The sequence below is a fragment of the Equus asinus genome, chromosome 10, assembly GCF_041296235.1.
Source record: "Equus asinus isolate D_3611 breed Donkey chromosome 10, EquAss-T2T_v2, whole genome shotgun sequence".
Classification (NCBI taxonomy): Eukaryota; Metazoa; Chordata; class Mammalia; order Perissodactyla; family Equidae; genus Equus; species Equus asinus.
In genome coordinates, this window is record NC_091799.1 from 54,341,813 (window position 1) to 54,357,468 (window position 15,656).

The 15,656-nt window shown below is 59.0% G+C and overlaps 1 protein-coding gene across 1 annotated transcript; it reads right to left on the reverse strand.

Annotated features, from left to right (window-relative positions):
• Positions 1 to 784: 784 nt before the first annotated feature.
• Positions 785 to 4,266, reverse strand: LRRC25 (leucine rich repeat containing 25). Its single transcript, XM_014831587.3, has 3 exons — positions 4,112 to 4,266; positions 2,742 to 3,535; positions 785 to 1,013 (listed from the first exon to the last, which is right to left on the reverse strand). Exons 2-3 carry the CDS (start codon positions 3,524 to 3,526, stop codon positions 884 to 886), a joined length of 915 nt encoding a protein of 304 aa, XP_014687073.3. The 5' UTR covers positions 3,527 to 3,535; positions 4,112 to 4,266; the 3' UTR covers positions 785 to 883.
• Between the last annotated feature and the right edge of the window lie 11,390 nt (positions 4,267 to 15,656).

The window sequence follows — 15,656 nt, forward strand, 5'->3', positions numbered from 1 at the left end:
GAACACCACCACCCAGAGGCAGCCCTGAATGACTGTAGGTGCCCCCGAATGTATTCACTGAGTGCCCACTTTGTGCCAGGTGTGGCTGTACACTGAGAATACAGGAGTCATGAGACAGGCAGAAACCATCCCACTTGAGCATGGTCGAATGAGGGAGACAAATGAGCACAAAGATAAATCATTAAAAAAGCAGCAACTGTAGTACAAATTGTGCCCAGGAGTCATCCTGGCCAACGCACTCGTGAACGAGGCAGAGGGGATTCAGCTGATCGGGGAGGAGGCCTCCCTGAGGAGGTGACATCTGAACCGAGAAGTGCAGGAAGGATGGAACTTGAGGGGGAGAGCTGGGGGATGGGCATCTGAGGCAGAAAGAACAGCAGGTGCAAAGGCCCTGAGGTGGGAACAAGCCCAGTGTCTAGCAGCAAAACTGCTGAAAATGGGGCCAGAGAGGTGGGTGAGGGCCAAAACCCACCAAGTTTCATGGGTGGTGGGGAGGACGTGGGTCTGTTGGAAGAGCAATGGGTTGACGTGAAGGGTGTGGAAGCTGGGGAAGGGTGGGATCTGATTTATGTGGGGAGGACGACAGGTGGCTGGGGGCAGGACTCGGGGCTCAAGCAGTGTCTAGTGCAGGAGGGATGCAGAAGTGCAAGGAAGCAGAAGACTCTCATTGGTCCTCTCTCCCACCTCAGGTCACTCCCAAGTATTGGGGAGCCAATGGGGCCTCTGTCGGCTTGTCACCACCATGCCTGGCACACAGTAGGTGCTTAATAAATACTTTCAGAAGTAAAGGTATAGCCCATATTTAGAGACTGAGGCCAAGGAAGAGCCAGAAGGCCCGGAGTCACCTGGAAGGGGACAGGCTGGGATGGGGGCCGAGGGAGGCTCAGCGCCCAGCCATCACGTACTCCTCCGGGGCCCAGTCCAGCGACTGCAGGTTGCCGTAGATAGGCTGGGAGGCATGGTCAGGGCCCTTGTAGTTCATGTAGAAGTCACCGTCCTCGGAAGGCTGAGCCCTGTGGGGACAGACAGATGGGAGGGAGGTGGGACTCAGGGCAGGCGTGTCAGCTTTGAGAGGCAAAGAAGGTTCAGGGCGGCTGCAGCCACTACTAAGATTAACCCATGAGGGCACTGAGGCCCGGGGGGGCGTCCTCCCAGCCAGGCCAGCTTTCTCTGAGGAAAGGAAGTAGGGCCAGTGACTCAGGGAAGATTTGTGGACTCAGCACTGCGGGGCTGCATCCGATGACCTTGAGTTCACCGTAGGATTGTTTCTTCCTTAAAGTTGAAACGGTTGCCCATTTTTCACATTAAAATCTACGCCTTAGTTTCCTCTTGAAAAATCAGAAGCTCTGGTCACAGCGGCCACATGGACACAAGTGACTGGAGTCAAACAGTGTCTGCCCCTTTAGATGGGAAATGTTTTTGCTAGGTCCCCTGAAACAACTGACTTTGTGGCCTCAATATAAAAATCAATCTCTGAGCCTCACTTTCTGCGTCCACGGAGTCGGTGGGGAGGAGGTAGCTTCCTAGGAATGTCTAGCTATGGTAGGCAAGACCCCCGGAGAAGAACCTTCCCGCCTCCGGAGCAACCTAACCACTCCCCTGGCTCCTCTTGTAACAAAGACCACTTTGGATAAGGGGTATCTATTAGTCATTCATACTTTAGTATGAATTACTCTGAACATATAAATGGTTGTATAGGGATGGGCAGGACTGAGAGTCAGTGTTTGTTTCCTGCCTCTACTTCTGACTCACTGGGTGACCTCGGGCAAGTCATCCCCTTTCCTCCCAGAGCCTCCATTTCTGCAACTATAAAATGTAGGATGGACTGACACATCAAATTCAAAAACATGTTTTTGGAGGAGATTGACCGTGAGGGCTTGGTGACAGCGAGGCAGAGGCGGGCATCCAAGCACACACTGCCTTAGTGAGGCTAGTGATTTCAACTCCCTCCCGCAGCCCACTTCTGCTTTGGAGCCATATTTGCATCTGCTTTGTATGTTCTCCCATTTCTCACCAGCAGGCTCCCCGGGACCTCCCCGCCTTGTGGACTTTGCTGCCTGACACCGCCATGGCCCTGCTCCCTTCCTACAGGGACGCTGCCGGCCCATCCAGCTTCAGCTCGTGTGTCTTGCCTTCTCACAATTCATTCACAGCAGATTCTCTGTCCTCTCCCGTCTCCGGGTCTTTGCCCTGCCGGTGCCGCCCCCTGAAATGCCCTCCCCTCCCTCGCCCGACTGGAAAAGCTGCGCGCATCTGTCTGAGTCCAGCCAGCCCATCTCGGGGAGTGGGGCTCTGTGGAGGAAGAGGGACACAGGGCCTTTTTAGCATCTCCTATGTGACAAGGAGGTATGGGGGGGCTGTCCTCATTTTACAGAGACGGAAATGGAGGTTCAGAGACAGCCCTGAGTCACACGAGGTCTGCGCCCAGACCGCTGACCGCTACCGCGAGCCCTCACTCTGCCTTGCGCACCTGCCTCCTCTCTCCTCGTCCCTGGCTGCAGAAACTGGGTTTGCAGGTCATGAAAGGGGAAGCTTGTCCCATACACAGGAGCTCACTTAATTCTTATCCCCACTCCATGAGGCAGGGGCTGTTAGCCCATCTTACAGATGAAGAAACTGAGGCCCAGAGACGTCAGACTACTTGCCCTAAGATCACACACCCTGCAAGAGGCAGAGCTGAGGTATGAACCCTGACCGTTTGGCTGCAGAGTCTTGCCGGCAGATGTGTGTGGGTTACTCACCCGTGGTCGGCCCACTGGTGCCCTGCGGGCGGCTGGCCCACGAACATGTTCTCATAGTCAGGTGTGGAGGGCCTGCGCAGGGCGGCCCCCGAGGGCTCAGGGCTGAGGCCTCGGCTACTGTACCTCGGCTGCCGGCCGGAGCCGGGCCAGGGACCATCCTGAGCAGCCCACGTTTTGCTCAGACCCTGGCTACTGGATGCCCGGTGTCTCCGGAGTCTCCAGGCCAGCACTGAGCCAGCAACGGCGAGCCCAAGGAACAGGCCTGCACTGGCTGCCAGCACCCCCATGGTGGTCCGGGCCAGGCCAGGGGGGCAGCCGGCCTCCAGGAAGGCAGAGACGTTGTGCCAGGTGCCGGTGTCTGTGTGCAGGCACTGCAGAGGGGGCTGCTGGGAGCAGTTGTCTCGCCGGACCTCGTCCCAGGATGCTAGCACACAGAGACAGTCAGCCTTCAGGTCAATGTCACAGCGCTCGGCCAGTGCCCTGTCCACACGTTCTAGTGGGTTGCGGGTTACATCCAGGACCTTCAGCTTCTCCAGGCGGGTGAAGAACGGCAGCGGGAGCTCTCGAAGGCTGTTCCCAGACAGGTCGAGGATGGCCACACTGCTGGCCTGCAGAAACTGGTTCTGGGGCAGGCTCAGGCCTTGGCCACTGAAGTTCAGGCATGTGTCTGTGAATGCCTTGGTCCAGTCCACGCCGCCGGAGGACACGTTGCAGGACAGTCCCTGGCTGCCTGGATCCTGCAGCAGCAGCAGCAACAGCAGCAGCCACGCCAGGGCGCCCCCCATTCAGGCAACCTAGATAGAGATGGGGATCCGAGAACTGACCTCAGCCTGTGGTCCCCCTTGCCCTCACTGCCCTCTCCGCCTGCGTTTATTGTTCCTAATTCTGCATAGCTCGGAGCAGCTCCGGAAGCTTCTGATAAGGTCAAAGGCAGCCCCACGCTGGTGGGCTCTGGCCCCCCAGCCTCAGTCTCTCGGTCTGGGCAATGGGCACATAACGCCGACGGCCAGGCGGCCGGGTCAGCCCTTCCCCTTCTCCCCAGGGGACGCTTCGGGCTCTCCCAGTTTCCCCCACGGCCCCCACCCCCCCAACCCCTCCTTGGCCAAGACGGGGCCATATGCAAATGAGAGGTTTGCCCCGGAACGGCCCCGCGCCGCCCGCTCCTTGCTTCCTGCAGGGCTGCGGGAGGCGGGAGGCCGGGCTGGCGGGGGCTGGGGTGCGGGCTGCGGGAGGGGCCCCCAGCTCGGCTTTGCGGCCCCCGCGCACACCCGAGGCCCAGCGCCTCCGTCCTGCGTTTCTGGCCCCAGCGCCACGCCCTCGCCGCGGCGGTGCTGGAGGGCTCCCGCACGGAGGGACTGCTGGGGGCTCACCTGGACGCGGGGGCCGGAGCGGCGGGCACCCTCCGCGGATCAGACCGGCTGTGCTCCCTGCCGTCCCTCAGGCTCTGCACCCAGCGACTCGGAGGGAAGAGGAACTGGTGTCCGGGCGGGGTGCAGAGGGGAAGAATGAAGAAGACAGAGACCCGCCCCCTTGCAAGACCTCAAGGCCCAGAATTCTCAGGGGAGGGGGAGGGGCGGCCCGCTTCCCTCTTGCTGGAACCCAATGACTCCATGTCCCCATTAATACCCCCAACTGACAGCTACCTCATCAACTAGCTTCCTGGTCCCAGCGCAGTTGACTCCCAACCCATGCATTCATTTATTCATTCAACAAACATCACCCATGCTGGGCCCCTAAGAGACCCCAGCCCTGCCAGGTTCTCCAGCAGCACCCACCCAGTATTGGGAGGAGACAGACCTGGACACAGACCTCTCCAGCCCCACGGTGTCAGGGCAGGCTACAGGGAGGGACAGGGTCCTGGAAGGCTTCCTGGAGGATGAGGCATTAGAATTGGGGCTTCAACATATGAGTAGGAGTTTGCCAAGGCTTCCTAAAACCTGCCTTTGACTCTCCGAGCTCCTAGCCTCTCCCATAGACTCAGGGCTCTCGCTCATGCACAATGATGCCTCCGTGCTAAAGGAGGGTGGGCAGAGGGCTCCCTGGGGGAGGGGACGTTAAGTCTGGGGTTGGCAGGCAGAAACAAGTGCGTTACAGATTTCAGGCAGCAGGTGCAGCAGGGGCAAAGTCCTTGCATCTTGAGAAAGCATGGCCGGCTGGCGTCTGGGGGTGAGGAACGTAGGGAGGAGGCCCGAGTCCCAGAGGGGCACGGAGGCCTGAGTCAGACTCGAAGGATGGTGACACACGTGAGATTGAGGAGGGAGTGGGCAGGGGTGGGCTGGGAGAGGGTCTCAGCCTGGGCCTGGCAGCAGGCAGACCAGGCTCAAATCCGTTTCAGCCCCTGACTCACCACTCTGTGCCTCAGTTTCCACATCTCTAAAATGTGGTAAACCCCAAGAGGCTTCTCCTGGACTCTGGGAGGCTGGAGTCCAGCCCCTCACGCGTTCCCCTGTCCTCAGGGTCCGCCCCTTTCCGTCTCCAATCGCAGAGGAATGGCTCAAAAACCCAAAGGTTTTGAATGGGACTTTGCAGAAAGCTGCAAATGGTGCTTCAACACACCCACAGAGTCACTCCTACTAGGGAACTGCAAATCACGACTCGAGATATCCTCTGTTTTCACCTATCAGATTGGCAAAAATTCAAAAGTGTGATGACACCCCGTGCTGGCCCGGCTGTGGGGAAACAGGCAGCCCCGTGCGTCGCCGGGGGAGCATGCGTGGTGCAGCCTGCCGGAAGGCACCCTGGGTCTGGGATTGGGAACACGTGTGCCCACCGCCCCGCATCCCACTCCTGGGACTCTCTCGAAGACTTGGATGTTTGCAGAAAGACATGGGGGCGAACTGATGAGCGGATAGAGAAAGTGCGGTCCATCCATACAGCGGAATATCGTTCAGCCTCATAAAGGACGGAAGCCCTGACCCGCGCTGCATCGTGGACAAAACCTCGCGCTGAGTGAGAGAAGCTGACACGAAAGGCCACGTAGTGCATGATCCCATTTACAGGAAACGTCCAGAACAGGCAAATCCACACAGACAGAAAGCAGACTGGTGGTTGCCAGGGGCTGGGGAGGGGCTGCTCATGGGGACGGGGTTTCCTTTTGGGGTATGTGAATGTTCTGGAACTAGATAGGGGTGATGGTTGCACAACACTGTGAATGTACTAAAAATCACTGAATTGTTCACTTTAAAATGGCTATAATGGTAAATTTTATGTTAAGTGCATTTTGCACAATAAAAAAAAAAGAAGGCTAAAAGGAGACACGGGTATGAGATAATTCATTGTAGCATTGTTTGTTTGTTCGTTTGTTTGTGAGGAAGATTGGCCCTGAGCTAACATCCGTGCCCATCATCCTCTGTTTTATGTGGCATGCTGCCACAGCATGAATTGACGAGCGGTGCTAGGTCCACACCCGGGATCCGAACCTGCGAACGCCAGGCCGCCGAAGTGGAGTGCACAAATTTAACCACTATGCCACTGGGCCAGGCCCTAGTGTAGCGTTTTTTGTTATATGAAAAAAAAAATTGGAAACGACCTCAGGGGCTGGCTAGATCAATAACAGTTCGTCCATCCTGGGGGTGCTGCAGAGTCATGAAAATGAAATTATAGACCTCTACAAACCGATAAGGAAAGACTCATTCATTTCCTCCACAAACCTTTATAAGCGCGTACTGTGTGCCAGGCCCTGGCCCAGGAGCTGTGGATACAGCTGTGAACAAAATAGACGAAAGTGCTTGCTCTGGCTGGTTCCGTGCAGCAGAGGCGACATGCGGGGTCCATCAGGAAAACCCATAGCAGGTGGTGGGGAGGATGCAGAGAAAAATAAAGGCGGGAAACGAGTAGGGAGGGCAGCAACTTTTTATTATTTATTTATTTATTTATTTTGAGGAAGGTTAGCCCTGAGCTAACATTCACCACCAATCCTCCTCTTTTTTTTTTTTTTTTTTTTTTTTACTGAGGAAGACTGGCCCTGAGCTAACATCCGTGCCCATCTTCCTCTACTTTATATGTGGGACGCCTGCCACAGCATGGCTTGACAAGTGGTGCATAGGTCTGCACCCAGGATCCGATCCGGTGAACCCTGGGCCACCAAAGTGGAATGTGAGAATTTAACCACTGCACCTCTGGGCCAGCCCCAGCAACTTTTTAATGGAATGATCAATGGAGCCCCTTACTGAGAAGGATAAGAGGGCTTATTGAGTAAGGAGGTAGGGGAAGGACATCCAGGGCTGGAACAGCCTGTGCAAAGGCCCTGAGGTGGGAGCCGGCCTGGGTGAGGGCAGATGTCTCCAAGAGAAAATGTTAAGTGAAAAAAGCAAAAAACTTTCTAGATTTTATATGCCTAAGGAAACTTTGGATGGAACAGAAAAAACAAATACCTGTGGTTACCTCTTAGTAGCAGGCAGATGGGAGGGAGAACTGCACCATATATGTTTTAATATTTCTTATTTTAGGATCCTACTGCACTGTGTGAATGCAAATCCTATTCAACACATTCAACAGGCACACACAAGACACTCAGGCTCTCAGGACCAGAGGGACAGAGGGGCACCAGCTGGTTTCAGGCTTGGTGCGGATTGACATCTCCCCCACCCCCCAGTGCTAGGGCCTCTTAGCCTAGGAGGAAATGAGGAAATGAGGAACCACTGACACCCTGGCTGTGGGGGGCGGTGGGGGGTGTGGCAAGGCAAGCTTGGGGGCTGGGATAGGTGCTCTGGAGGTGAGTCTGGGGGACCTGAGAGGCCTGCACTATGGAACATCGGGAGGACCTGGAGTTCAGGAGGCTCAGGGTGTCTGGAAGTTCCTGGCCTCTGGGGGTCTGGGGGCTGGAGCACGCTGGCAGTTTGATAGGCCTGGTCTGGGAGCCTGGGCTCTGCGCCTCCTGCTGCAGCCACAGCTGACCATGCCCTAGCCTGCAGGAAGGGGCGCAGCTCTGGGCTCTGTGGGCTCCCACACTGGCTGAGGGGATCCAGAAGCTTCTGGACAGCACGTCTCTATACTCCCTCTCCTGCCCGCCTGACATACGCTGAGCAAGTCCTGGCCTGAGTACCAGGCAGGGCCAGCCTGTCCGCACAGAGACCTCCAGACCCTCAGAGACACCTGGAGACCTTCCGAAACCCCCAGAGATATCCGGAAAAACTTGGAGATCCCCGAGACCCCAGAGACCCTCACAGACACCAAGAGAACTTCAGAGACTCTCGGAGCCCCCCAAAGGCGAAGACAGATATGCAGGGCATTCTCTGGGACAACCCAGCCCCAGGGCCACCAATCTGTGACCCCTGGATCCAGCCACATTGGCCCAACACCATCTGATGCCTGGTACCCACCCTGTGCCAGGCCCTGAGCCCAGGAGCCCCTAGACCAGGGAGCTGGAGCAGGGTCAAGCGTCCGACGTCCCTGTCCCGGGAGCTCCCCAGCCACCTCTGACATCCCTGGCCCAGCCCCCTCCCGGCTTCCTGCCATCTCCATTCTCTTGAGACGGCCTTTGAGACCCAGCACTCTCCCTCCCTGCTGCTCTGGGAGTCCCGTCTCCCCAGGGGAGGGTGAGGGCAGGATGCCAGGCCGCCCAACCCAGCACAGAGGCCGTTTGCCGGGTCTGGGTATCTTGAGGCGTCTGTGGGGCTCTTGGAGCCGGTGCGTCAGGACTGGAGGCGGGTGTGACGGCAAAGGGCTAGGCCGGGGTAGGGAAGCTGACTTAGGGGCTAACCCAGAAAGTGGGCAGACATCGCGACCGCAGACCTCGGTGCATTAATTCAGCAAATCATGACTGAGGTCTGCTCAGCCACTCCACCGCTGTGGGACCCAGGGCCAGCAGCTTAACCTCTCTGTGTCGGAGCTTCCTTCTTTGTAGAAGGAGGACAGTAAAAACCACCGTGTAGGGTGGCTGTTAAGGGCTGGGAGACAGACGTGAACGTGAGGACGTGCCTGGCGGCTGGGGACACACGTGACCAATACATCGGCTGAGCGTCCCATGGGGGAGGGGGGAAATGGGCAAATGATGGTCCTTCGATGCACAAAAATCGAATTCAGAAGGTAAAGCTTGATTTTTAATGATGTGGAAAGACCTTATTTGAGGTCACGTGGCCACGTTGGTTATAGTAAAATTGGTGAAGCCACTGAATGCCTTTGGGAGGGGCGGGCGCACAAAACGTGTCTCTGAGACGTCTGCGGTCAGCAAGCTCCAGCGCCTTCCACCGGCCGGCTCGGCACACTTTGCTGAGAGCAGCTCTGGCCGCCCGAGGCCACGCCGCGGGCCCCGGCTCTCCGGCCTGCAGCCCTCGACCGCAGGCGGAAGGAGAGGCGATCGCGGCGCGTCCGCCCGCAGGGCCCTCGGGTCCCAGCGCAGGGCCTGCTCGCTGGCGCCCCCTGCAGGCTCCTTCTCTCTCCTCACCGACCGGGGCTCCTGGGGTGACCTCCCAAACAGCCATGCTCTTGAATTCGGTCGTAGGGTCTACTTCTTGGGAACCCCAAAGTAAGATAAGTGGAGTGATACAAAGGGATACTATACAGCAGTTAGATGTTTTTTTTTTTTAAAGATTTTACTTTTTCCTTTTTCTCCCCAAAGCCCCCCGGTACATAGTTGTATATTCTTCGTTGTGGGTTCTTCTAGTTGTGGCATGTGGGACGCTGCCTCAGCGTGGTTTGATGAGCAGTGTCATGTCCGCGCCCAGGATTCGAACCAACGAAACACTGGGCCGCCTGCAGCGGAGCGCGCGAACTTAACCGCTCGGCCACGGGGCCAGCCCCCAGCAGTTAGATTTTTAAAGCATTTTAAGTAATTACAAATAGCAGCGGCCAGGCACTGGCTATTGAATTGGTATTAAGCAATGTCATGTCTACCATAGCTTCTTGCGATAGGAACTGGGATCACCTCCCACTTCACAGAAGGGCAACTGAGGCACGGTGTGTTTGAGGAGCTCGCCCAAGGCTCCACGGCAGCCGCGCGTCAGCCCCGAATCCGCGTGCGTGACCATTGGGCCACACTGTGCTCGGAGGCCAGGCCCGCGCGCGCCGCCGCCGGGGCCCGGGTCGCGCCGACTTGACCTGACTTCGCGGCGGTGATTGCCTGGGGGTGGGGCTAAGGAGGGTACTTAGCTTTATTTTACTTTATTTTTGGTAAGATTTCGTTCGTTCCACAAATATTTGCTGAGTGCCTACTGGATGCCTGGGATTTGGAGAGTCCGACGGGGTGGTTCGCAGTTTTGAAAAGGTTTAGTGAAAGAAGGCCCCTCGAGAAGAAAAAAAAACACCACAAAAACTGGAGAAAAAAGATATTCAGGTAAGAGTTCAAAATGGGAACAAGGTTTTTGCGGGCGTGGGAGAACTGGGTGATTTTTTTCCGTATTTTCCTTCTTCTTTGCCACGAAATAATTCAATACATAAGTGCGGAAATATACATTTGGAAGCCGACTTGGGGGCATGGGCGAGGTCAAGAGAGGGGGACCACATTCCGAGCCTGAAACTCGGGGTCTCCAGAGCGGCTCCTAAAGGGGCGCCGGGGCGGGGCCTGCGGGCCCTCAGGAGTCGGACCTGCGCGTCTCTGCTCCCCTCGTGTGGCCGTGCTCGGGACTGCAGGCCCTGATGGCCTTGGCTGCACCAGGTTGGGGGTGGGGTGGGGAGTGGGGTCCTGATAGTCTGTGTGCCCTCAGGCTGAGATCCCAAGGACATTGGAGGTCTCAGACCCCAGCACAGAGGGGACATTGGGAATTTTTAGTTCATTTGTTCAGCAACAAGCATTTATTGCTTGCCTACTGTATGCCAAGCCTTGTTCTAAGCTCTAGGGACGCAGCACTGAGCAAAACGTTCACATTCCCTGCCCTGGCGGAACTCATGGACCACTGGGGACTGCGGCAATCAACGCATGAAAACAGGCTTTTCAGGAGAATCCAACAGGGCAATGTGACCCAGAAGTTTGGGGGCCTTTCTGAGGAGACATCGCTGGAGCTGAGGCCTGAGGACAAGGAGAAGCCCGCCATGGGGAAGGGCTGGGGGAAGGGTGTCCCAGGCAGGAACAACAGCCTGTGCAAAGGCCCTGAGGTGGGAATGCTCTGGGTGCATGCAAAAGGATCATGGCCAAGAAGAGCTCAGTTTCCAGTGCTTAGCAAGCATCCACTCCCCAGTGTTGTTATTAAGCTGAAGGCAGGAAAAGACCCTTCCCCCTGTACCAGCCAGAGTAGGACCTTAGGGTGCCATGGAAACTCTGTCCTCCACCACAAGAAGAGAGGCTGGCGCTCTGGAGGACGTGAGGGAGGGACATTGCCAGTGCACCCCAAAGTGGGACCTGGTGCCTCCACTCTCTGCTGTGTGTCGTTGGGTGAGTTGCTTCCCTGCCCTGAGCCTCAGTTTTACCTGCAGAACTTTCTCTGTAGTTATTGGCTCCCCCTCTCCCATTCCTCCCTTCCCTGTCCTCCCCAGGCCTGAGGTTTCCTCAGAATGCTTTCAGTTTCCCAGAGTGAGTATCCCAGGCCCAGACTGGGTGCTGGGGCACTCCAGTGGGTGGGGTGCTGCCTCCAGGGCGCCCATGGGACTCTCTCGGTGCCTCTCGAGCCTCAGTTTCCCCATCCTGTAACATGGGGAGAAGTTCTGGCTCCTTCGTGAGGCTGCTGGGAGGATCCCACGGGGTGGTCGGGTCTGGAGCTGGGCGGCCAGCTCCTCAGCACGCGTCTCACTGCAGCTCGGGCGCAGGGCGCAGGGGCAGGGACGTGACCGGCGGGCAGTGGAGCCGCGGAAGGCGCTGGAAGCGCGGCAGGGTACTGGCCGGGGTTGGGTTGCGCTGGGCGGCCGGTGGATGCGGGGCTGGTGTGGGAAGCTGGCCGTTCTGCCGCCGCTCCTCCGCCCAGTCCTCCTGGGTCCCTGCTCTCGCTGGGAGTTCCTCACGGCTCTGCCGAGGTTCAGGCGGTTCCCGTTCAGGGCTACACGGCGGACTCGGCACAGCCGGGCTTCCAAGCCAGGCCCAGATCCTCCATCCGGGGACTTCCGCCTCCAGGTGATCGGTTTGGGGGTATAATCCCCATTTCAGAAACCCGAGACTCCAATGGGTTGCTGGCTCTGCAAGGAGGCCAGCCTGTTTGAACGACCCTCTGCCCCCGCCCCTTCGCCCCCAGCACCCAGGGGCTGGGGCCCGGGCTCCTCCCACCTGGCCTGGGCTGGAACCCCAACCGCGCCCCAGCTGCCCGGGTGCTCGCCAGCTGCTGTGGCTTCTCCCCTCCCGGTGTTGTTTGGGTTTTAATTTTTGTGTTGCAGTTAGAAAATTACCCATAATTACAGCTTCGGAGAGGAGCCGCCTCTGGGTGCGGGGTCTGCCCCCAGCTCTGGCCGCCTCGCACAAGGCTGCCGAGGGGCTGGCTGTCGAGGGGCTGCAGGGGCCGCCCGGCCCTGGCCCCTCCCAAAGCGCCCCACTTAAATGAGGAGGGAGGGACTGCCTCCACCTCCTGTGGAGACGGAAAGCCATCTTTAGGAAAACCCAGACCAGCCTCCCCCACAACTCCTGCACCATTTTCGTGGGCACCCACCACGGTGTCCCGGGAAAGGGCCGATCCGCCGGGAGGCAGAGGCTGCCCACAGATGACTTGGTGCATTATTTTCTCTTAACAATGACAGGTCCCACGTGCTGAGCCGATAATCTGGGGGAGATGGCTAGGGAAGGCGAGGAGAAGGCGGAGGGAGAGGAGAAGGAGAAAGAGTAGGGGGAGCAGGAGAAAGAGCTATTGGGACCAAAGGCGAAGGAGGAGCCAGAATAGACCGGGCCTGGAGCCAGAGAAAGAGCTCCGGGCGGCAGGAAGAGGCAGCGCAAAGGCCGGGAGGTGAGCCTGAGAGGGTGGGTCTGAAGAATGCAAGGGCAGGAAGGGAGTGAGTGAGGGGAGGCACAGTCCCTCCTCCAGGCAGCTCTTCTGCCCTACAAGCAGAGCCTGCTTCGGGCTCCCCCAGGCGTCTCCCCCGACCCCACGGGCTTGGGGTTTGCGGGGCATGGGCAGTCTCAAAGAGGACGAGCTCCAGCTCAGAGCTGTAGTCCCCGCGCAGCCACATGGGGGCGACCGGAAGCCGGCGAAGGCGTCGCAGATCCGGAATCCAGCCTTAGCCCTCCTCGCTTGCCCCCGCCCCCCAACACACACACCCAGGCCCCTCAATCAATTACCAGGACTGCCCTGGCCCACGACCCTTGTCTACACGGGCCTCTCCCTGGGGCAACCGCCCTGCCTCCTCCACGCCAACCAGATCTACCTGGCCGCCCCATGTAGCTTCTTCTTAGAGTCCCGACGCGGATCTCGTCCCTAGTGGCTCCACACCGTCCCATGGCTCCCTATTGCTCTTAGAACAAATCCCAACCCGTACCTGCCAGGAGTGGTCTGGCTCCTCTACCCTCCTAGCCATCATCTCCCTGCTCCAGCCACACTGCCCTCCTCACTCTGCCTCAAATACCTTAACTGTGTGCCCACCTTAGGGCCTTTACACTTGGGTGACTGCAGTCTGAACATTCTGCTTGCAGATCTTTCGGATCCACCCTTCCCCTTATTAAGCAATTTTCCTTTCCCCCCATGCCCCACCCTCATATGGCTGGGGGCGTTCTCTCTGTGGGTTCTCCTCCTGCAGGGCGGGCGCCCGGGTTGGAAGTGCGCGCTGCTCGGTTTCCCCGGACGCCGCGTGGGGCCCAGAGCTCGCTCTTCTCGGACTTCCCGCCGACGCCGAGGCTGTGTTTGGAGATCCGTCCCGGTTGCCATGAGAACCGCGCTCGTCGCTCCCACCCGCTTCGCCTCCCCCTTCGCAGCTCGCGGGGCAGCGGGCGCCTCTGCGTCCCGCCCTCCCTCTCTCCGCCTCCGCCCTCCTCCCGGAGCCCGGCAGACCCTGCTGTCGCTCCGTCCTCTCCACCGGCGACTCCTCCCTCTGCCCAGCACGTGGCACTCTCTGAAATTATCCTACTGATTCGCCAGCTTTTGACGGTCCGCCTTCCCCATCAGACCCCCTGCTCCACAAGCGGTAACAACGTCCCCGGAGCCCCGCACACGGCGGGCGCTCAGTGTTTGTGGAGAGAATGAAGACTCACATCGACTCAAGGAAGCGCGGCTCAGAGAGGGCAAGGGACCCGCCCAGGGCACACAGAATCCCGGGGAGCATTGGGAGATAAATGGGGGGCGCCTGGAGTGGCGGGAGAAATAGCTGCAGGGCCCGGGAGTCACAGCTGTCACCAATACGCTGTGTGACTTGGGTTGAGTCACACCCTCTCTGCCTCGTTGGCTGTAGGCGCTGGAGAGCAGCGGTGGGAGCAGGTATTACGATGAGGGTGTCCTTGACGCCCCCACCCCCCGACGGCCCGCGGGGCACGGGGCAGACGTCAGCTCGAGGCCCGAGGCAAGCGTGCCGGCCGCGCCCCCACCCGAGCGCCGCGGGGGCCGGGGAGGCCCGCGGGAGAGGAAGCTGGGGGAGGGGACGGCCGCCTGGACAGGAAGTGGGAAGGGCTGGCTTCCCCCCCGTCCCCGGCCGGGGCCCCTCGGGATGGAGGCGGGGCTGAGGCCAGCCCGGCCCTTCCCTTCCTCTTCGCCTGTCTGGAACCCCAGCCGCTCCCGACTTCCAGCCGGCCGGAAGGCCTGGGGAAAGGGGGACTTGTACTGGGGGTGCGGCCTCTAGGAGAGAGGCGTGATGGGGGGGTCTGCCGGCTGCGAGAGGGGGCGCTCGCATCAAGACACAACGACACAGGAAACCTGAGCCCACAACCACACAACACAGGAGCCCGCAATCCACCCACGCGCGAAGGCACACGCACATTCACACACTTGTGCACACAGCCTGACGCTGCGCCACTCGGTGCTGCAGAACCGCCACGGACACACAACCACTTCCGCAGAGCCACGGACAGTTGCCGGACGGCGACCGTTCACTCGGTGCCTGCCAACCCCCCACGCACAACAACGCACACGTGCACTCACATAGGAACCGCGTGTTTACACACACAGAAACACACTCGCGGTCGTGCAGAGGAGGTGGGGGCACACCCCTGGGGGCAGAAGGGCCCTAGGATGGGGAATGGGGTACTCACTGCCTGTACCCGATACCTGCAGAGGGGCAATTAAAGGTTTCAATGCACCCCAATTACAGTTGGCAACACTGAGTCTGAGAAGCCGAGCGAGCGGGAATGACTCAGTCAGTCAACAAACAGTCGCCGCCAGTTCCAACTATTGACACAGGGTGTGACTATGGGGCAGTGCAGGGCGGCTCCCAGGGTGTGGCCTGAGTACCCCAAGGAGCTTCTTGTGTATTGTGTGTCTGTGTGGTGTGTTTGGCTGTGGGTGTCCAGAGGATGTGTGAGTGTGACGCTGTCATCTGTGGCTCCGTGACTCCCCGGGTCCGTGTGTGGAGCCCCGGGGAGGCTGTGACAGTGTGCCCAGAGTGACCGCGAGTAGCTGCGTAGGCTCTTTCCACGGCTGTCAGAAGCTGTAGCATAGCTGCGCCTATGCGTGTCTCTGTGCGGCTCTGTGCCGCTGCCAGTGGTGGTCTGTGGGTTTTGCTGTGACAGCCACTATTTGAGCTGTGTATCCTGTGTATGACAACGTGTCCCCGCTCCAGCTGTGTGTGTGGCGGTTCCACCCGTGCTGTGTGTGGGTAGCTCTGCGGAGTGATACACCCAGTGTGACTGCCTGTAGCTTTATGGAATTGTCACAGTGGTTCCAGTAGCTGGGCGGACTTATGTGTGCAGAGTCCTGTGCCTGAGGTGTAGCTGCAACGAAGTGTGTGGCTGTGTTCCTGGGTGCACCATTTAGGTGGCTGGTCCTATCTGGGGCGTGTGTGTGTGGCCGTGATCAGCTGTGTCCCGCTGTGTGACCCTGGTGGCCATCCCCACTCGTGCCCTGCGTGTATGTACCCGTCCCCGCGCCGCCTCCCCCGCGGGAGCACTGCGCGTGCGCGCCCGGCCCACGATCCCGGCGGCGG